The 23,469-nt window shown below is 35.9% G+C and overlaps 2 protein-coding genes across 7 annotated transcripts in view; one reads left to right on the forward strand and one right to left on the reverse strand.

Annotated features, from left to right (window-relative positions):
* Positions 1-14,642, reverse strand: part of LOC149069515 (uncharacterized) — a 28,430-nt gene extending 13,788 nt beyond the window's left edge. For 3 of the 4 annotated variants that reach the window (XM_089249788.1, XM_089249789.1, XM_089249786.1), the window contains exon 1: positions 14,177-14,642. In XM_089249788.1, the coding sequence (XP_089105914.1) occupies positions 14,177-14,390 (214 nt within the window). In that variant the 5' untranslated portion in view covers positions 14,391-14,642. Of the gene's footprint in view, positions 1-1,419; positions 3,845-6,218; positions 6,660-14,176 lie in introns of those variants that run through there. The other variant, XM_089249785.1, reaches the window with a different exon arrangement.
* A 5,317-nt stretch (positions 14,643-19,959) lies between these two features.
* The window catches only part of LOC149069516 (uncharacterized), a 65,594-nt gene continuing 62,084 nt past the window's right edge, over positions 19,960-23,469 (forward strand). Inside the window, exon 1 of one of the 3 annotated variants that reach the window (XM_089249549.1) lies at positions 19,960-20,164. In XM_089249549.1, coding sequence (XP_089105675.1) covers positions 20,143-20,164 — 22 coding nt within the window. In that variant the 5' untranslated portion in view covers positions 19,960-20,142. The remainder of the gene's footprint in view (positions 20,165-23,469) is intronic. The other 2 variants (XM_089249550.1, XM_089249547.1) reach the window with 2 other exon arrangements.

The following is a 23,469-nucleotide window of genomic DNA, read 5'->3' on the forward strand; positions in this document are numbered from 1 at the left end:
CTCTGTTGCACTACATGAAAAAAAATTTAGTATATAATTTATTTGGTGTTTCAGAACATTTCAGATGCAATAAAATATATACATAATATGAATTTCTTCTTATGCTTTGAATTTTGAAATTCAACCCACATTGGTCAATACAATCCAAAAAACACTGTAATAAAAATTCGTAAAAAGTGATAATAACGCCATTAAAAAAATCATAATAAATACTTTATTTTGCTTGAATAAATGAAACTTACAAAATTCTCAAATAAACGTTAAATTATCCCAAAACAATAACGCTGATATGCTATGGTACTCATAAACGGGTGTTCCACAGGAACTATCCAGAAGAATTTAAAATATTCTTTACAGTAGAGCCTCTTAATAACGGACACCCATGAGACCAAAGATTTTGTCCGCTAATGGGGAGGTACAATATACAGTGGAACCTCGTTTATACGACTTTCACATTTAAACAATGTAAGGCTTTTTCGCAATTGGCTCCGACAAATTTTAATGTTAAAATGTGTATGTCACTATGTTAAAGTGATACACCGGTGGTTATACATAATCATCAATCGTCTCGATAAAAAAAGAAACCTTGATTATATTTCACTATATTTATCGCTTTTACTAACGATTGTGCATAATTACAAAATTTTTCAATTTCAATTTATTTTATTAAATAACAGTTACATTCGCAAAAATAACACTACCCAAGAGGCAAATGGCTGCCAATACTGGGGTTATGATCATGAAAAAAAAATTAAAAACTGATACAAACGTTTCATGGGGGAAAAATATATATATACATAAATTTTCAAACATACAAATAATCATAAATACAAAATCAAGTTAATTAGTAGTACAAGTATTTTGAAATTAAATAGTAAATATTTATAATGTGTTCATTATGTTGAAGTAAAAAAACAAAAAAGGGGGGGGGTGATTGCTTCCAGTTGGGCAATTCCAGGTTGGTATGTTTTGCAATTCTTTTCTAATGGAATAGCATAGCTTACTATGTTAGCTATTAGTTACTTAGTAAGCTATTATATGTAAATACATAGAATAGCTTACCTTGTGTTGTCACGAATTTTCTCACAATAGGTACCCTTAAAAGGAAATATGATACGCTGAGGTGGAAATAATCAAGAAGTCTTGAATGAATGACGACCATATTTTTATTGAAAGTGTATTTTTTTTTTTAGTTGGGTTTTATTTCTGATTTATTTCTATAGGATTGTTGAGTTTAGCTATGACAACCATATTGTTATGGGGTTTTTCTCAGTGATATATCGTTTACTTATACTGATTATTTTCCGATTTTTTATTTAAAAGAAGTTCAATATGGACGTTCATGCATAATTCATTCTGTCGACAAAAATTCAAACTTTTTTTTTTTCTGCACCAACCCCCCCCCCCCCCCGCCCCGTTTTGTGAGAATAAATTTTTCGCAAACAGGATTCAAATATATCAATTCTTTAAATTTTTATGAATTTTTAAACTATTTACAAATTTGTGGGACACCCTGTATTATGATACAAATTTTGCTTCAAGTATTATAATGTAAATTTCTACTGCTATTTAGTACGTCGTGATAATTTCACTTGTTTCTTGTTTTTCTATTGATTATTGGCTACATGAAAACGTTATTTTCATATTTCCTCAATCATTATTGTACGAGGTGATTCGCTGTTTTCACTAATCACTTTCTAAATTCGAGATCAAGTTTAAAATAAATGGTGGAGTCTATTTCTTCTGAACACTCCTTATAAAACACGTCATACAAGATTTATACCAGCAAATACATGGTGATTCTTTTTTAACCGGCCCAGTGAATTTGCTAATTATTCAGTAGTTGATATATATGTAACGGCTAAACAGTAGGAAATGTTTATCTCTCAGCTTTGTTGAGTGGAACTCAAATAATTTGCAAATGGTGCAAACAGGCGGCAACACATACGGTGCGAAGTTCAAGGGGACAGACACATAAGCCTCCAAGATCCTCAAGAGTCTTGATTTCTTTCTTTCTTTCTTTGTGGGGGGGGGGGGAGTTCTGTAGTGTACACATTATATGTACATTAAAAGACCGGAGACACCCTGCTCTATTAGCTGCTATCAGGACAATCACCAAAGAAACGATGCAACACATCACTGGGAATATGAAATATCGAGTGCCGCGTGTTTTCAAGAAAACGGCACCTACTTTCAACACCTGCTCTAATCACATTGAATGGCACTCGAACTTATAGTACCCAATTCAAGATAAGTTATACATCAAGCACATAATATTATATGCATGGCGTCTGTTGTGATGTACCTCAATTTGTGGGGGCCGGTTCTATATCCCACAATGCACTTGAATCATTACACCATTCAGTCTTCAATGAATAAAAATCACGAGGAAAAAATCTCATTTGGATTTTTGATCCGGGAATGCAAATTATTATAAATCTATATATATACAAAATTCATTTTGTCTGTGTGTCAGTGTGTGTGTGTGTGTTCTCTATACAAATCTACAATTTTATATCGATCGTCGCCAAATTTTGCATATATACCAAACTGGACCCGACTTTAAAAGTTCGTCAGAGAAGAGAAAATGCCCAAAAGGGGCAAAACAACTGTCGGGCAACAATGGTTTCTGGGCCTCAACAATCACTTTCGGAACGTTTACTTTATTTACAGTGGTTCCCTAGCAATGCATTCCAGACGGGTATATGTCTTTAGAATGGTTTGTCACTTTTTTTAACGCTGCTAGTATATATTTAAAATAATTTATGTCTTTATAATGGTTTGCCACTTTTTCAATCCTCCCAGTAATGAGGCAGAATCATCATCAGCATCACTTTGAGGGCCAGTCAAAGGATGATCCCCCATAGAAATCAGTGTTAAAATTGCCGATTCTACTGTAGAAATGCGCAAATTAGTGGGACTTTCCGCCACATCAATAATTTTAAAAAATTGTATTGAATTCTAGATTTCTGAAATATTGAGTTCGCTTAGAGATATACGAAGCCCAGAAAATTGAACATGAAGTAATTAGCCGCACCCCTACTTTGGAGTTGGATATTCGTGCAATAACATTGATTTCAACTTTTTATTTGTATCTTCTCAATCATGAAAACCAATGTCTCCGTATTGTCTATTAATATTCAACTACATAAATTCATACAGTTTAGATTGTTTTAAAATTAATTATGGGCCCATAAAGTACATCAAAGAAATTCCACCGCTTTAACTAAGCATTTCTTGAAGCAGAAATAGGCAGATGGATAACTTGAAGTTCAAGGGGGGGATCGAATATCTGGCACCCCTTAAAAAAATGGGGAAAATATTCATTTCTACGTTTCTTTAAATCTAGAATTTATTTCATAAGTCGCGTGGGAAGCCGCCATATTGATTAACTTAGACACGGTTTGCATGTCCCTCAAAGAAAGAGGGAGATATCACGTGATCCAAAAAAGCATCATTAAAGAAAACCCGGGCAGCGTATTATAGCTAGTATGCAATAAAAGTCGAAATTCCTCATATTATGAGATAACACACAACTCAATATCCTCCTAATTGTAAAATATTACACCAATTTGTATATAAATAGATATATTTTACCTATACGTACTTACAATAGTTTTCTTCATACTTCATAAATCTAAAATGTTATATTCGTTCATAGTTCACAAAGAAAACAAACACTGGGACTTCTCCAAGAGCACATGGTCTGTGAATTCAAACGGAACTGTATCTATGATATGTTTTAGATATCGTCCTAAATTATCATAAATGAATCCCGATGTCTCCGGCGTTCAAGTGTCTGCTGCCTTATCCTTGCTGTGATTCCTGCTTTCAATGAGAAGTCCTGAAACAAAATTTCTGACAATTTATATTTCTATATGAAGAAAAGGCTTTGAAATATATTAAAACACTATTGTTCCATCATTTAAAACTTACTTAAATTTCGATTAATAAATATGTTCCATCGCTAAAAAAATAATTTATTGTACTTTTACCTTTAAAAGTTCAAACTGTGCCGAATGTTTTTTTTTTTTTGTGAAGATAACCGGTTCTTGTATGTTCGTTTTAATGTAGAAAGGTAGATGACAGCACTTCCTGAACATTTTCAATACTGTAATTCAGTGGTTCTCGACCTTTTTTGACTCGCGGAGCCCTTTTCACTATACAATTCCTATGGCGGAGCCCTGTTTGACTCGAGGAGCCCTTGTTTGTGTAGAAGTTTTATGGTGGAAACCTGTAGGTCTTTTTTTTTATTTATCTATCAAATTTATTGATTTATTTTAATTTCCTCGCGTCGGCGCGGAGCCCCTGGGAAGTGCACAAGGAGCTTCAAAGGCTCCGCGGAGCACCGGTTGAAAACCGCTGCTGTAATTCATTAAAAATTAGAAAGTGAATTACCTTTTGGGTGAGATAAGACAATAAATGAACGACGTTATTTGAATGCAAAATTGCAAGAAGAACCACGGCTATACGCGTTTCGGAACTATAGGAAGTTCCTTCATATTAGTAGCAAAAACAAAACAACATAAAAAAATAAAAGAAAAATGTTCCTTATATAGCGGGAGTTACTCGTTGTTGTAGGCAAAATTCGATTCGTTCATTTTGAATTCGACTCTTTTGTCTACAACAGCGAGTAACTCCCCGCTATATAAGGAGTATTTTTCGTTATTTTTCTCTTATTTTTTATGTTGTTTTGTTTTTGCTACTGATATGAAGGAACTTCCTATAGTTACGAAACGCGTATAGCCGTGGTTCTTCTTGCAATTTTGCATTCAAATAACGTCATTCATTTATTGTCTCATTAAAAGTTCTCAAGTCACACCCGAAGGTCCACACGTGCAGAACTCCGCAGCGCCAAAACTGGTTTTAACCTTATCCGTTCTTTTATTCAGGTAGATTCGACATCAGAAAAAAACGATACTTCATTGTTAAAAAAGTCCCTTACAATTACAGATAGGCCCCTGTGAATTTGGCTGTTCAGCAAAACTTGAAAGCTACCCAAAAATCGGGAGATCTAACATACAGCAACCTTCCTTATTGCGGTAATGGGAATTACAAAGTACGAACAATGATAACGAAGTACCTCTGGACCGCAAAGGGTTAAGGAGTGGCCACAGCGCGGGCAATTTTAATGAACGATTTTATGCAGCCAGACCACAAAACCTGTTTTCGCGCTGCTGATTTATGCGGAGGTCTGCGGGTGATATGTTTGCCTGAGGTTACCCGATTCGAAAACTGAGAAAGGATGACGCCTGCATATACACCCTCGGTACTGTCACTTTTCCCGATTTTCACAACAGATTGCGCCACTGCCCCGACAAAAAACAAAATCCTTAAGAATTTTAGACCAGGCTGAAAAAGATTATGTCAGTTAAATAGTTACACAATAGTCTTGGATTGAAACTTATCTGGATGTTTTGACATTGCTGCATTATGAGCGTGAAAAAAATAGAAAACAAACAAATAATGGCCTGTCTTCCCCTCGCTTATAATGAATTATTCCCGCTGCCTGTTCAGTTTTATTACACTTCCTGAAGCATGGCGAGAGGTTTTATTTCTCTGGCCCCCAGAAGGTTTTTTTCTCCTTTCGGTAGGGTGCTTTTTTTGCCAGATATGATTTATAATTTGCTATGAGTGTTGTTTGGTTGTTTGCATCCTATTTTCTTCATTTCTTAATGGAATAATTTTTGCAACGAATAAATATAAAATATTTGCATATAAGTACATTTTCTGGTGGTATTAGCAATGCCGATGTAGAATAGATGACAACAACGGCATAAATTTGGTCACACGTAAGGGTAATGTTGCCTCTCAATATAACGATAATCCCTCTACAACGATATTTTTTCCTTGGTCTGCAGAATACCGTTGTATCAAGGTTTCAATATTTGCAGGGTTGTGAACCAAAGTGGTCTGTCACTGGACTGCAATTTTTCATAACAGAACGTTCTTTCCTGAAAGTTGCCAAAAAATCAGTTTTCCTTGAAATAATTTTTTTGCTTGTAAGACACTTTAGACTCTGAAGTGCTTTTATAAGCAAAAGATCATTTCAAGGAAAACTGGATACAACAGTATTCTGCAGACCAAGAAAAAATATTGTTGTAGAGGGATTATCGTTATATTGAGAGGCAACATTGCCCTACGTATGATCAAATATATGCCGTTGTTGACAAAAAAAAAAAGATAAAATATTTGCAACAATAATGTTGAAAACTCACCTTTACTTGTCGGATTCTGATTTGCTCTTGCTTCGTGCTTTATGGACTCGTTACTTCTACGTACGATCATTTTGTATTTATCGTACACCTCTTCGAATATTCTCACCAGAACGTTACTCAAGACCTCTCTAGAACGGCTCGATCCCATGTCCTCCAGGAGAATCCTGCCTCTGCGGTAATACGGGTGTGCAAAGTTAATATTGTTATAAGCGTTGTAAGTAGGTTTTTGCCTCCTCACGGGAGGAATCCCGAGTGGGTACAAATTAGTCGGTGGATAGGGACCAACTGGTGAATTCGGTAATGGTGGCACTGGCAAAGGTGACAGTGGTGATTCTTTCAGTACGAAGCTGAGAAACATTCCCAGCATCACTGACAGGACGTATACAGTCGGCTTAATACCGTCGAAGGCACCCCTGAGTGCAGCCAAAACCGATTCAGCTCCTACAAAGAGACCAATAAAGGAAGAAGCCATTACAAAGAAACGCGAGGTAAAATATAAATAATTAGATGGTTATTTAGAGATTGACATTAATTGCATCAACGAAATTAACATGTTAGCTTCGGAAACAGAGTTAGCGATTAAAATTGAGAGCGAACTGCGTAAGTTTTCTCATTTACATATTCATGCTCGTAGTTAGAAAAAAATATGATCAGAGCACGCGATGTTACACGTTTACAAGAGTTACCACGTACAATATTATTAGTGGATTTACCAATTTTGTTGAGTCTAAAGCCAGGTTTTCCTAGGAGCAGGTTTCTACAGCGCGCGCAGCGTGAAAACGCTGATTGCCCAAAATAACCTGAATTTCAGGTTTTTAACCAATCAGCGTTTTCACGCTGCACACTGCACAAAAGTTATACTCTTAGGAAAACCCGGCTTAACGATGAGGTTGTAGTTCTACTTGCAGAATTTTTCACCACGTATAGTTAGGCGTAACTAGATTTCAATGAGGCAAATCCGAGACATTTAGAAAATTCTTGCCAAATATTGCCTTTCCACGAAAGACAGTTACGATAAACACATAATACATACGTGCATCAAATGAGACTACTGATTATTACATTCCTGTAATGTAGTCATGCCCCCCCCCTTCCCCACATCCTGGAGCCGGGCCATAGCCAGAAATTTCTTGCAGAGGGGTACTCCTGCGATTTTGATAGCACCCAACTGACACTACGATGTACTTAAACATGTAATTCCATATAACCTACAGTGCGCATAAGGAAGTCACTTTATCGTAGAAGAATACCTCACAAACAGTTGATTTTAAAGACATACTTCCAATTGGAAAAATCGTAAGACCTCAGATAAGGCATTAATATTCCAAGGGGCTGCATAAATATTAAAGTTTAAAAAAAAATAATAAATTTTCATACGGGGATCCTGTTCTTAAAAACAATCAGAAAATGATTGCCTTTAATATATAATAATTATTATATATTAAAAAAAATTTCATGTTTTTAAGTGCAATATTCACTGAGATATTGAATACGAAAATCACTGAAAATGAAATAAAAGAAACATCACATGAAGAGAGAGTGGAATGAGCGTGTCCGTTAGTTCAATCGATTCTTTCCACCATTTTCAGCGATTTTTCAAGTCAAATATTTCAGCGGATATTGCACTTAAAATAGTGTTGAGTTCAGTACAGACAGGACAGCAACTCTCAAATCTAATTTTGTAGGTCACCAAATAAAAATTTGATTTTTTTTTTCAATTTCAATACCTAGTAGAACAGTTTTCCGTTATCAATAGCGTGTCTGAGGGTCTATACGTTATTTGGATAATTTTTTTTTAAATTAGAATTTTGCTTCTAGGATCAACGGTTGGCGAATTATTCTCGGATAAAGCGACTTTCCTATTCAAGATAATTTTTCTTGTCGTTTACCTTAGAAGCGCACTTCTGTTTAGAAAAATAATCCAAATATAACGTTTAAAATTCAGATTTATTCCTTCAGCCGCTGTTGTGTTCGAATGGCCATAGAGACGCTCTCATACCCGGATTCGAACCCCACCGTGTTGCCACAGGGATGGTCGACTGAAGTTGGTTTCCTGTGGTTCCCAACTGCGAAATGCGAATGCGGTCCGATCTCCCCGTTGAAAAAGTTTCGCCACAGACAGAAACAGGTCTAAATGTCAATGTGTTAGAGAAACAGGGCTGACACATCGGTACAATTACTCGATCCTTACACTTCAGTCTGAGTTAAAAAAATTGACGGCAGATTGCAGAATTTCGCACAATAAGCATTACACAGAAACAAAGTTCACGTCATGTTCACAACACATACACACACACAGCTTCTAGCATGACCCAGGTATTCGGCCACCTGCGCGGGCCGTGATGTGGTTAGAAGGAGGATATACGCATTTATGATGCATTCAATAGTTATTAAAGTGAAGAAAATAACTTTTGTGCTCAAGTAACCCCTGTGCTCAAGAACCCAATTGGAAAGTTGTTTCCTCTTCTCTCGTTAAACTCTTTTATAACGACATCTAGGATTCCACGAACGCCGTTATAACCGAGGTATCGTTACAACAGAGGCTGACGTTTTTAAGATCTTTTTTTGGCGAAAAATATAATCAAATGAAATACTTTGCCAGTGAATTTTTTACTTCATTATAATTATGGTGAGCGTATTTGATTGTAAAATATACGGAAAAAATTAGGATAACTACAGTAATTATACATCGCTGATTTTCACCAATCATGTTGCTTCTTGACGGCGGAATCGTCAAAGGTGAGAAATATGGTGTTACAGCAAGTCTGCTAAAATGTATTTTATGAGGAAAACATGAAATACGCGAGATGCATATTTTTTGTCTCATTAATTATGGCCCAATTTATAAATTATGCGAATTACCTGCATCATCGATTCTAGTGAAGATTCGGGTAAAAATTACTAATCAATTTACTTATAAGGGTAAATAAAAATTTATCCTGAACGAACAGGACATTTTTATGGGGGAAATAGTCGGGAAGGGGAAAAAAATACGGCAACTTTTTCTGAACTACTCACGTCAATGAGCAAATAGGAGCGCAAAGCATTCAATAAGGAATACATATTTACGTAGGTATAAACAGAAAGGGCAGACGAAACTTTCCCTGAATGTGATTACAATCTCTTAGGAAGTTCTAAGCTAAGAACAAGCTTAGGAATTTCTTTAGGAATCGTCATCGAAACGGAAACGAAAAACTTGTAGCCGCGGGGATTTCTTTTCATTCACGTTTAAGTGTTACTGCCAAAGCCCGAAGTGCGGCAAATTCGCTAAATGGCATTCCCCGTCACGAATTGACCAAAGTCCGAATTGCAGAAATGATTTAAACTTTGGCCGGCCATTTCGCGAAGTGGCCAGAAATACCCGGCCAAAGCCAGAATTTTGGACATTGGCCGGGTCAATATTTAACGGAATTGGAAAATTCGCGAAGTGGTCTGCCCCGTCGCAAATTGGACAATTTCGGGCTTTGGCAGTAACATAAGCAAGGTTCACAAACATTATTCCCTATGGGAATCAGCCAGGACCTCCTAGAGATAGAAGGCCTCCGCAGTCTGCTTGTGACGTCAGTAAGTCGTCCATTTTGCCTCTCAGAAATATTCAGAGAAAAAAAATTCCCTGCTCGTGCCAGTAACATCGTTGTGCGGAAAAGAAATGATCGGGCTGAGAATTGGCGATTTCTGTGCCCCACATCCAATCACTGTACGGTATTTGTGAGCCAATCATGAAGATTCTACACTAAAATAAGAAGAAACGAAATAGGATGCTGCGTTTCAAAAATGAAGCAAACTTGCTAGGTAGTCTGAATGACGTTTATGGCAAACAATGCAGAGGCCTTCTAAGTTATCTCTAGGAGGTGCTGAATCAGCCCGGATGGCCAATTATTGACGTTAAAGCTGTAACGACCTTTGTATGTCAGTTCTCCTCTGTGTTATTAAAATGGCATGTTGTTTTTCCTTCACAAATGTCAAGTAATCAACATGCGCATCATCGCATATTTTCCAATATTTATATTTCTCACAGGCGGAAGTTATTGGCATCACCTCGTTAAAAAGAACGTCATATTTTCTTATTTATATTTCCATGCATACCTTCCAAGTTCAAGAGCATTCGGTAGTAGGTGATTGGCTCTGATCCCATTTTATAAGGCCGCGCAAAGATGCCGTCCGTGTAGGCCGCTGACCCGATGATCGAGTTAATACATATACAATCACTCGCACGCCAACACGAGACACAAATCTAGGCAACGCCTCGCTTACTAGACGTGATGGCAATGCACGAATGACTTATACGTCGATAATATAATGATACAGCAAGTTATTATACAAAAACAAATCAGTTGATTGGTGACATTTTGCATCGAATTTGATTGATTTTTTTGTCATTATTTTCCCATTCTGAAGATCATAATTATAAATATAAACTGTCTTTCTTCTTCAATATTGGTTATCGAAATCACTGCGTGTTATCAAGTCATTCTTTTCTTTCGTCAATCTATTGTTGTCTGGGAAATGATCTATTTCTAAAGACTCTACGAGAATTTTGATTCCTGTACAAGGTGTCTAGAAATGATTGAAATATTTTCTGTTTTTTTCTGTGGCTTTAGTATTGGACATATGGGGGAATCAAATTTAGCCCTCTATGTGGCAAGGGTGCTCAGTCATTAGGAGTGTCGCGGGCCACTTAATTAAATGATCTGGAGTAGCGCCACGAGAAGGTCTACTAATTGATCTGTAAATGAGCCGTGGTCCGCTCGAGTGATCTGGAACTGAGCCACTGGTCATTCAAGAAATCTAGAATCTTTCTGCGCCCCCCCCCCTCTACTCTAGGACTGTCCTAGAGTCAGTCAAGTGGTTCCGTAAATAAGTTTTAGGTCATTTACGAGACCAGGAAATGTGTCGCGGGACACTTAAGTGAACTGACAATTCACCGCGGACCACTTAATCGCTTCGGAACTTTGCCGCACGTTAGGGGTTATTTAAACAATCTGGAAATAAGCCGTAGGCTACACCAGTGAGATAGACCTACACAACGAGTCACTTTTGTGATTTGTTTATATGCAACTTCATTCATTTTCATAAAATTAAGTTTGAAGTCGCAGGCCACATCAGATGACTACGAGGGCCACATTTGGCCCGCTGGTCATAGGATGAGCATATGTGCTCTGGGTCTGTGGATATTTGAATGTGCATGGCAAATGCATGATCAAGAGAGAGTAAGAAACCCATATTATACCAAATTCTTTTTCTCAATATTTTTAGTACTTAAGAAAATACACTTTCTATATATAGTGTCATTTCAATTCGAAATACGGCTATATAAGTGAAAAGTTTTTAATAGAAACAGTTGATTCCCCGTCGGTATCGTTTTTTGAGAGCTGCCGAAATTTTACGTGTTGAAAGATTCACAAAATCGTACCAAATTGAGAGAATCGGAAATAAAATTCAAGAAAGAGAGCAACTATTAAACTTGGCTGAGTAAGATTTTATCTGTTTATAGATAACATTAAAGTGAAGGCAGTATATTTCTCCTTTAATTAATCATTTTAACCAATTTAAAAAAATCCGCTCTAATTAATCAAATTGCTCTGTTAATGTATTTCACTAAGCTTGTATACGGTCATATAATTTTTCAGTTGGTAATACAACATTCACTAAATGGTGAAGTCATTCTTTGAGGAATGGACAGTTGCAAAATTATGGATCAACGTTTCAGCATGGAGAATAAGCATTCATAATTTATAACTCGTAAAACAATTATTCCTTATGGTAGTGGTTCTCAAACTTTTGTCAGCCGCGGCTCCCTTGGTATCCTCAACTTCTATCCGCTGCTCTCCGAAATAGCCTAACAATGAGTCGCTTCAAAGCACCGAACAGACACGCACATCAATACTGGCAACTCACCGCGACGCCCTTGATTAAGATCGGCGACGCACACTTTGAGAAACAATACAAGGAAATTTTCTTTCAAAAGCTTGTCGTGTGAAGTGACAGATCGGAGGTAAAAAACACGGTATTTGACTAACAGTGCCATAAAAAATTCATTGACAGCTTTCAGAACAGTGACATTCCATTCACATTGTATAATAATAATTCAAGAATGATGTGCATGTATGATATGAATCATTTATTTCAATATTCATTCTTTTTTATTTAATAGTGTTGAAATTCTTGGAAAAAATTATTCGAAAGAAAAACCACACAAAATGTGATAAATGAATCCTTATTTCAAGTTCTAGATCCACCGTGTGTTCCCCGAAAATAAGACCCAACCAAAAAATAATCTTAAGGGGATGCTCCTAATATAAGCCCTACCCTCGGAAATTTGGATCTACCATCTCTATTTCGATGTACAAATTTAAAAAAATGGTTTCTCTGTGATGATACTTGTAATTTATTTGCTTCGTACCTCAAAAGAACAGATTGATTTTTATATTTTTTGGCTCGTCTCTTAGTGATGGATTTTGTGTAACATCTGGAGTCCCCAAAGGGGAGTCTGTTCTTGGATCTTTGTTGTTTCTCATATTTATTAATGACCTTGCAGCTGCCTGATGGAGGGTATCTGTTGATTAACGATAATATATCGATTGTTCTCTTTTCTGTTGTCTGAAATACGATTCTTTGTCACACGGTACAACACCAGGTCAAATATATAAATTATTTCATATAGCTCACTTTAGGACCTCGATACGTCTTTCTTGTGCTATAAACAGATTTTGTATTTCGTGTAATAGTTCACCTGAGGAATTTGATGTATGTTTGTTACACCTATTTATAAATTCAAAGAGCTTCTTCTCCCAGACTGATGAGCTATTTTTGCTTCTGTATTTCATTTGTTGTCCGTCATTGTGTTTTTTATTTATTTCTTATTTTAATTGATCCTGATTTTCATTTACTTATTTTGAAATATTTTTTTTATTGATTTGTGTTTGTTTTTATTTGTTGTATTTTATATCTGTCCATTGCATTTTATACGGTTTGATTTTAGATTGGATTGGATTTCGGTTTTATTTTTGGTTTTTTTTTATTTGGTGCAAGAGCCAATTAGGTCAAACTGCCCCTAGGTTTCATTTTAATTGTTCTTTCATTTCTATGTTTTATCTTGCTGTAATTGGATTGTTTTTGTAACTTGGTGCTATTTAAATACAATAAAAAAATAAGCCCTAGTTAAAATCGTCAGCCAGGCGAACACATTTTTACGTCTCTCGCTACATTTGACGAATGCATTTTATTAAAATTAAAATAATCAATCAAATAACTGCAATAGAGAGTAAGGACCCAGAGTAAAGATTTAGGCAAGAATGGCTGACGATTTACCAACAATATCTCGAGATTCGTGATATTGTAAGTACCATAAACAAGCTATTGAAATCAGGGTCGCCTTAATGAATGGATCTAATCAGTGGCGGTTGTATCTTCAATGCGCTGAAAGAAGGCCCCATAGACAAGAAGTGCTCATTTTACAACTCTCTTGTTAGACATACGAGATAAACTCTTTCAGTATCTTTAGTTAAAGCCATATTTTTTATATTGAGTGGTTTAAATTTCGATTTTAAGCTGGTGCAAAGTAAGGGGGTATAAAAATCCTCCATTGAGAAATCAATTTTAGAAAGTATCTGGGCTGGTTAATGCTGAAATAAGGGATCTTCAGGGAGGCGAGATATCTCGTCAATGCCACGGAAAGTGGTTTTTTTTTTGCCAGTGGTTCTCAATAAATAAAATATTAAGAAGTTCAAGCTGAAATTCGTAGGTAGTTGTTAATTAATGTAAGAATTTAGTACATCAAAAAAATAGGACATAACCCGAAAATAAGTCCTAATGTATCTTTCGGAGTAAAAAATAACATTAGACTGTGTCTTATTTTTAGGGTAACACGGTAGCACATAAACATATAAATTTTCTTCCACCGTATTTCCAATGAATGTCAGGAACATATAATATTATTACAGAAGATATTTACGTACTTATCGATGGAAGATTGAGCTGTCTGCCTTCAGGTGCAACATCCTGGTGCTTCCCATCAATTTCGTCGTAAATTTCAAGCTTTGAAGATTCTCGATATTCATCTATTATATCGGCACCGTCACGAGAATCTTCAGTGATTTTCTCCGCATCAGTCACTTTAACTGTCGTGCAAAGTAGCACGAAACACCAAAAGATTGCCGCTGCTGCTCGCATTGCCTTTCCGGGAGTAATCTCACCACTATTACAATAGCGTCGTCTGGGGGTTCCGGTAGTACGTTTTGTGGGAAATGTGAAACAAAAAAAAACTGCTTGGGTTTTCTTCGCTACCGCCCATATCTAGAATAGTCGTAGGAGAGGTAGTACAAGGTATATAGTAGCGGCATGGTATGTGTATATGATGTTGGGTTGGTTAGTTACGGCCTAGGCCTCACGTCACGTAAAAGCGATGATGTTACTAGAGTAACTGGCTGCCCACTCTCACCGCGGAAGTGCAGTTAGACGCCTCAGGCAAGTTATTCCAGTGTCGAGGTCACAAGGCTAATGCGAAATATCTTTTTTCCACTAATGTAAAGAAGGAGAAGAAAATAAAACAATGTTATGTGCAGATGCACACAACATGTCCGCCCTGACAGTAGGAGGGCAGTTTGTTTGTATTTTTCGATGCTTGACTGGCTTAAAACTGATTCGCGCATTATTGCCCATTCAGTACCATCAATCATCACGTTTGATTCACTTCTATATTTTAGCAAATCATTAATTTCGTTTTCTATCAGCTGAACATTTTCCACAACGTGTGTTTTTCCACTTGAATCAATTCGAGGTCAACTTTGCGGCAGAAATAAAATTAACGTGAATTTTTCACTGGCTAAGTTTCATAAGAATTTTTCCGTAAAATTTTTCACGTTGACGGTGCTTGTAAGCTTGGCCATTTCACGCTATTGGGATATAACATTGGAAATAAGTTATACAAGGTGCCCACATAAAGTTTGGGGGGGGGGGGTGTCAAAATCGTTTTACATTGTGTTATGATAAGGACAGGGCCCGATTTCCACGTGAACAAGTGGGTAATTTGCAGTGAACCTCGTGAATTGAGACTCATCGAGACGTTGTTCAAACTATAGTTTTCGTCTTCTATATGTCTAGTTACCTCCAAGCATCAACATGGATCTTGACGAAGGTAACTAATTATAGTATGATAAAAGTTACCTTAACCATGGCTCCCAAGTTAGGAGTCCTAAGTGGAGGAAGGTTCCAGCTTGAGATAAATCTCATTTTAAATATTTATACATTATTAATTTATTTTGGAGGTGCCTGGCTCAAGTTGGGGGGGGGGGGCGGGGCACCTTACCTATAAGTCCATTAAACACACTCTCTAACATAACAAAGCTTTATGTTAACTTTGTATGTTTATCTCATGAAGCTCCATAAAATTCCCATCATTCCAGCTGGAAATGTGGTGTTTGAAGTTACAAAAATGAATAATTTGATGCTGATAATTGTATGTTGATTGTATGCAAAAGTATGTTTTCTAAGGCGCATACTTACAGAGTAGCTATAGCCCAGGGTCTGGTGGTCAAGAACATAAAGTTAAAAGGGGGCAAGATTGACAAAAATAGAAAATTTGTATGGTACCTAGCCGGCTTATGAACTTTACCCACGTTGAGGAACCATGTGAAGCGAAAGACGAGTTTATATGTATGTTTTAGTGTGGAGTGAATGTTTGTAAGTAGGAATAAAATGTTTTGGATAAAAAAGAAATTTAGCCTGATAGAAAATTTTAAAGTGAATGTGTCGGGACAAGAGTGTTAGTTGTTTTAGTTGTTTCTCAGCCACTTCTTTGGGCATTTTGCCTGTTGTGGCGTTGTATTTGTATTTGTAATTTGGCTCCCCAAAATTTAAACACATATTTTCTGACCAACCAAATATTTTTGACTGCAATTGCAGGAGGAAACCCATTAATTTTTACGTTGTCTAGGGTACACTGAAGTCATCATCGTGCCGGACAAATTATTTTTAACATTATCTGTATGCAGTACAAAAATAAAAACGCTCTATATCCACGTAACATTATTTGTACAATGAGCCTAACCGATATCTTAACGACGTTCAAAATCGTCATTTCAGTTAATCAGCAGTTCTCCTTGGCAATCGTGTTTTGAAAATGGTGAATTAAAAAAATTCATGCTCTTGTGTGTTTCAATTATATATCCTAATTCAAAATATTTATAAAAATTATGTATGTACAGTCGAACACCGTTAAATATCGCCCCCCCCCCCCTGTAGCGCCAACCCCACTTACCGCCACAAATTTTCAGTGAACAAATCTTTCGTATAGGGATTATAATGTAAAAAATCCGTTCCGCGCACCAATCCGTTATAACGCAAACTGTTATTTGGATGTATACAAAGCCTATGTGTCATTTTCCAAGAGAATTTCCACAACATTTCTTCTCCCATCATTTTCTTTCTGAAAAGAGTTGAGGATTCATCGTTTTTTCATTCCAACTGTAATTATCAGTCAACGTAACAATACTTTAGAGCAAGAGAAAATGACTTGAAGAATAAAGAATGGTGTAGTCAGGGGTTCTTGCACATTGAATACCTGAATGCTTGTAGGAACCAAAACAACCAACGTATTCAACGAAACAGATTTATTTATAGGGGAAAGTGTTAAAAAAATTAGCATATTACGCAAGCTTTTTCAAGGTTGCCAAAAATTTTTCAACAGTGCATGTTTTTACTCGTCGATTATTACATTTCGAGTACTATCAACTCCATTAATTTCCTCCATTCAAATTATGTTGAAAGGTATTCAATGTGTTCTTTTAATATCTGAGAAACGGGAAATTTGTGATTATCAAACGAATACGAACTAAAAAAATGTCATCATTGGTTTCCTTTGTTTCTCTTTTTTTTGTACTTATAAAATGCATCGCTTAACTTGTGAATAATTAAAATAATTTCAGAGGTAAGTATGTATGTATCTCTCAAGTTTTATATCAAGAAATATAGAGTTTTTAAAATTTTACGAATTTTCTCATCTTAAAATTGAATGCGTATAAAATTGGTTTTTTTTTTTTATGGAGTAACGCTAATTAAGATACTGAGATACAGTAGTTCATTATAAACGTTTAAATTTACGTAATGCCTCTGCGAAACGCTATTTCGACCATGATCCGATATAATGCTTAACTCGTTATACCGCCAAAATTCTTTGGGACGGACAGTATACAGGGTGATTCAGAAAAGATGGGGAAAACTTCAAGAGATGATAATAAACAACAAATAAATAAAAACAAAGGATAAATAAAATAATAATAAAATAAATAAATAATTATATTATCATTATTATTATTATTTTGTTTGTTTTTGTGTGTACTACCAACTCTTGAAGTTCTTCCTATCTTTTCTGAATTACCCTGTGTAGTTTATGTTATAATATAGAGAAAAATAAGATATATAAGATGTAAATAATATTATAGTATTATAAGATATATATATATAATATTAATAATTGTAATTTTATTCTAAATTATAATTATAATAGATTCTAAATGAACTACAGGCAGGCATTGCACATGCTAATGTTTTTCACTAAAATGCGTTTTTTTCAAAACTAAGTTTGTTGTTAGATAAGGAACATTTTTTCGAACACCACTCATTCAAAGTCTTGCAACTTTGTGTGTCTCTCAACACTGTGGTGTAACATACTTTAACATGAGGGTTTTTTTATTGAAATTATTTAAAAAATTTCATGGCACAAAATAAATATGGGTAAATTTTGGTGAGTTTTTAAAAAGTTGCATGTTGTTAGAATTAAAATTCAATTAAAACATAACCAGCAATTAAAATTCTAAAAGCTCGTGTTAAAGTATGTAACACCACAGTGTTGAGCGACACACAAAATTTCAAGACATTTTAATGAATGGTGTTCGAAATAATGTTCCTTATCTAACAAAAAACTTAGTTTTGAGAAAAAACGCATTTTAGTGAAAAACATTAGCATGTATAATGCCTGCCAACAGTTTATATCAAAATATTTCAAAAATATTTCTAGTAGAGTTAGAACAAAGACTTGAACGCAGTTAGATGCAGAAAATTTCATAATATTGAAAAATTGGAAAATGGTTTGTTTTTTTTTTTGGTTTTTTTTGGAAAATTTGCGTGTTCCCTAAATTTTTTTGTCAATGGAGGACACAGCACGAAAGCAAATCGCTGGAAATATGCAAATCCGAGACTACAAAAAATGCCGAGTTTACGCTTAACAATTCATTTCTGAACTTTTCTGTTACTGATACTCACAGAAGGTTCTCATCGTGATGTTGAGATTGGTGGATAAATCACTATTGGCGAGGCCACGAATTGCACGGATGAAGCTTTACGAATGTTTCAGACGCAAAAGATATTGAAGAAGGGAATCCTGTGATTCGCGTACGTAAAGCATCTGCTATCGACAAAAATTTCAATCAATTTATTTTATGTACCGTAAACGCTCGCTACTTTGGCCCTTGGTTATTGAAACATACGTTCTACAGGCTGATTGCTTCAGATTGACATAGTAGCTGGCGATTCCGTCAGGCTGTAGCACTAGTTAGGAGCAAGTTCACTTTCAATACAGGTCCAATATCCTCCTCTACGTTGCGGCAATGCTATTTTCATAACCCTGTTAAATACACGTGTTTTACAAGATTTTTGGAAGACGGGTTGATGCAACATGCAAATATATGAATTTCCTTATTTTTTATGAATATTTAAATTATTTAAAAATTTATGAGACACCCTGTATGTTGGAAGCATGCAAACAAAGGGACTGACAGGGAGAATATAATTTCTTTTATTTACTAATTTCTATCTTAATGACATTCCACTATCATCATGGGCATTCCATTTATCGAACACATGAACGCTGTTAAATTCATTCACCTCTTTCTCGTCATCCGTACTTTACACATTATCCACTTCATTGGAATTAACAGTTTAACAACCCCAAGCTTTTTGATTCGTCTTTCTCTCTTAGTCTGAATGCATGGGATTAAAAAGTAAATATTTTTCTGGGAGTATTGAGCTGTAAACTTAAGCGCTTGCTTGACTCTGAGTACATTGAAAACGAATGCCAAGTAACAATAAAATTATTGGAATAAGAAATGATTGCTTATCGTGTTTTTGATTGCGGATGTTTGCGCTTGCGTAATTTATGAGTAATTGTGAGATTTGCATAGTGTTTGTATTGCACTGTATTAATTTTTTCATCTTTGTAACCCGGAAATATCTTCAAGAATTACTATAATTATCAATTTCTTGTGTTTGGTGAGATTGGAAAATCGAACAATAAATTAATGATTCAAACTATCAGTACTCTGTGTTTGTGGAAAGAGGGAGAATAAAAATTTAACAATATATTAATATCTTTATCAATATTCTGCATTTGAGAAAAGTGAAAAATCTAACAATAATTTCATAATTTGTTGTCAATATCATGTATTTGAGAAAATTTTCAAAAAGCAAACAATTATTTGATAACTATACAGCGTTGGAATTGAAAAATAATTGAATACGAGTTCCTACTGGTCCGCAAACCGAGTATGGTGAACTATGTTTGCCGGGCCAGGGGTTAGCATCTCTTAGACAGCAAAATAAGGTATCCAACCAACTGATTTTTTAAAAAAAAGTTAAAATTTGCACATTCATGTTTCTAGCATGAGGAGAGACGATATGAAGCATCTGCTTCACCATTCGTCCAAAAAACTCTCGGTAGGTACAGAGGACGATAATTAGTCAAGTCAAGTCGTGGTATTCAGGGAATAGCCAGGCGGCTGATAACCCTGTATACTTAAAATTGGAAGTCGTGGTATCAGTACATCGGTATTAGCAAGTAATCTCAATTCAATATAGGTATTGAGGATACATAGGGTGGTGAGTCATATAAGGTTCAAATTTTGGTGTTTAAAAGAGAGAAATCAAGTCCATGGACTCGCTCATTTATAAAGGTGAGTTGACAAAAGAAAAAAAAATCAGCATTTTTATACATAAAGTAATGCATTACGTTTCGAGTGTGTGAATGTTATAGACCTAAAATCTATTCATCAAATAAAATCAAAAATAATAGTTTTTTAGGTCCGCATATACGAGTAGCTAATTTCTGTTATTGACCGAAAATAGTATTTTTATATTATCAGTTCGAGTTAGGGTAAAAAATTTTTCCACTGATTTAGATGTGATATATAAGAGGAAAAATGCGTTATCAATTCAGTAATTTCATACTCTCATCGAAACCTTTACTGAAATAGCATTTTCCCTGATAATCTTGATATTCCGATCTTGTGTATATTTATTTCAAGACATTCCATACGTTGATGTTTTAGATATGAAAATTATTATTATATTATTGATGAATTATATGATCCGCATTCGTGGATAAATTATCAAAGAACTAACTTCGATTGAATGATTGAACGTTTTTGGATTTCGAAAACGTCTAACATCCTATAAAAACGTGAATTTCATCATCAGACTTCGAGTTTTTCCCCCAATTACTCTCGAACATACCTGGAGCTTTAGAGCACAAGAGGTGTGAAGCACACAGATATTTAACATTGCACTTATACCCACTTGTGGTTTAGACCCCTCATGTATGCTCAAACCATGGTCAACGGGCCAAACTTGGCCCGCGACCGCATACCTAATTCTATAAAAATGAATTGACATATTTCCAGATCATTTAAGGAGCCCGCCGTATATTTCCAGATGACTTGAGCGACCTGCGGCACTCTTCCGGATCACTTGAGCGACCCACCATATATTTCCAGATCCCTTAAGTTGCCCGTGGTGAAGTTCTAAATCACTCAAGTAACCCCCGACACAGTTTCAAATCACTCAAGTTACCCGTGACGCAGTTCCAGATCACTCAAATGGCCCGCGGCACAGCCCCACATGATTTAAGTGGTTCGCGGCACATTTACAGATTACTTGTGTGGCCTGAGGCATTATATAGATCGCAGAGTTGCCGTAGAACATGTACAGATCGCTAGAGTAATATTACCGTACCTATTTCTTCATTAAAAGATTATAGAGTTGACTTCACAAGAAAGTGATCTGCTACCGAAACCATTTTACAAACAATGATTCATTAAAAGCTAAGCGGTGATTTTTCGGTCAGTAAAGTGGTCTTGAGAATTCTATCTCTTAATTAAGATGTTCCTAAAGCTTGCAAAGTTGCTTCTGATGGCTGTAGTTATCTCAGAACACGCCAACATATTAAATTTCCACATTCCCGCCATTCTTTCGAATGATTTGTTTCTTGGACACAAGGTATGTGACAATTTGTTGACCAGATAAATATACAAAAATTAATTTCCCATGTCTCTAAATTATCACGTTCATTCTGGGATCCGAAAATTTCGCCTGCCCTGAACGCATGAGTGGCCGAGTGATTGGGTGAGTGACCATATAAATTTGTGATTGACTGCATAAGTGAGTGTTTTGGTGATCAAGGGAATGGCCGTATGAGTGACCATACTGACTTGGTCTTTCATACAGTCACAGCCCACTCGTTGTTCACTCATACCGTCACTCACCCCTTCAGTTGGTCACCGCGGGCGAATCAGATTCCTTTGATCGTTTGGGTTTCCGTAGCTAACCAGAATAATTACGGTTAGCTACGACTAATTATTGTATAAATGAACATAATTATTACAAAAAAATAATACAGCGTCGCGATGATCCCGGATGATAGGGATCGATCGATTCATAGTGGGGGAGGGGGCCCCCAAGTCCCGGCGAAAGTCCGAATTACGGACATTAGCCGGATCAACTACTTTACCGCACACCAACTCCGGTTGGCGATTTCCAACCAGTGGAGTTGGGTGGGAAATGAAGGCACCATCTATCGGTGGTCACCCCAGACTCGGTAAATGACCGAACTTGTTTCATATGTTCTTTCCGGATTCGAACGTGGACCTTGACGAACCAGACCAGTCGGTTTGTGAACTGGACAACTTCGAGCTTTGGCAGTAACATATATATTTATACTAGTACGTGTCACTTTGAACCTCGTATTTGAATGCATATTGTGAAAGGGTCCTCTAGGTACCCTAAAATAGCCAACCTGAACTTGTATAACCTTCGTATGTGTTTGGCCTCGCACATTTTTTTGTTCCTCTTATAACAAATTTTCTTCGGCATGACCACACGCTCCAGAGTAATGAGCTTATATCGCGTAAGCGACAGAGTCTGGTCGTGCTTTGGCCATTCTGTTGCGATAATATTGACGTCACACTTTGCACAAAGATTATTAATAAGTCAGACTGGGTTTCTCAACAGCTTTAGATCATTTATTTTCCTCTAGGTGGCATAATGGAGGGGTCTTTAAATTTCTAATTCAGGCAAATTATTTTTCGAAACAATAATGAAAATTATGAAACTTTAAAAATTGATAAAAACCGGAAAAATAACCAAAATGAAAAACGATTTGTAGGGTTAGCGTCTCTAAGTCACGGAATTTTTTTTTGAAACAAGGAAAAAATAACTCAAACAGCCAATAGGTGGCGTTGGTACGAGTGACTTAGGTGGAAATATGCAAATGAGACTAGCGCTCCTACTCCACAATCAGTTCACCGTTGTAAACCACGTATGTGGACCTGCTGCACTCTGCCGTTGCTGGATTTGTGACTCACCTACAATGTGTTATCCCCAGTTATGGTGGTGGTCATGTGGAACACATACTGCTTTAATTAACGATTTAGAGGCATTCCGTTCGTTATTTGCGTATATTTTCGTTGACTTGTGTACGTCAGCGCCGCCTATCATTTTTAAAGTTACTACGGACTTTTTGCCCACCCTGTATTATCAACAATGCAAGCTGTCTCATATTGTTTGCACAGCATATATTTCTGTCACCGTTGACTTTAGAAACATACTTTCGATTACAAAAAGTTTTCAAATATCGTGCAGTTGGGCCCTTGTTACACTGTGAAAGCTTGATTTAAAAAAAAACTACAAAATTGAAAAAAAAACCCAATAAGCTAACCAATACGGTCATCGATTGTTTTGTTTTTTCAAGGTTTCGTAAAATAATTTTTATAAAACTTTTATAATGTAATCTCAGCGTTACTTAGAACCTCAATCTGTTTTGATTGCTCGTATACATGAAGAAAAAAGTTTAAATAACTTATGCACAGACATTGTATGCTAAAACTTTCAATTAGTGAAATATAAATGAGGCTCGTGCAGTGAAGTCATTCACAAAGAATTGCGTATTTTTAAACGTAATATTTAACATTATACTAAATATATA

Source organism: Pholcus phalangioides, unplaced genomic scaffold (assembly GCF_987345545.1).
Source record: "Pholcus phalangioides strain wild (caught in Gottingen) unplaced genomic scaffold, Ppha-v1.0 ptg000022l_1, whole genome shotgun sequence".
Lineage (NCBI taxonomy): Eukaryota > Metazoa > Arthropoda > Arachnida > Araneae > Pholcidae > Pholcus > Pholcus phalangioides.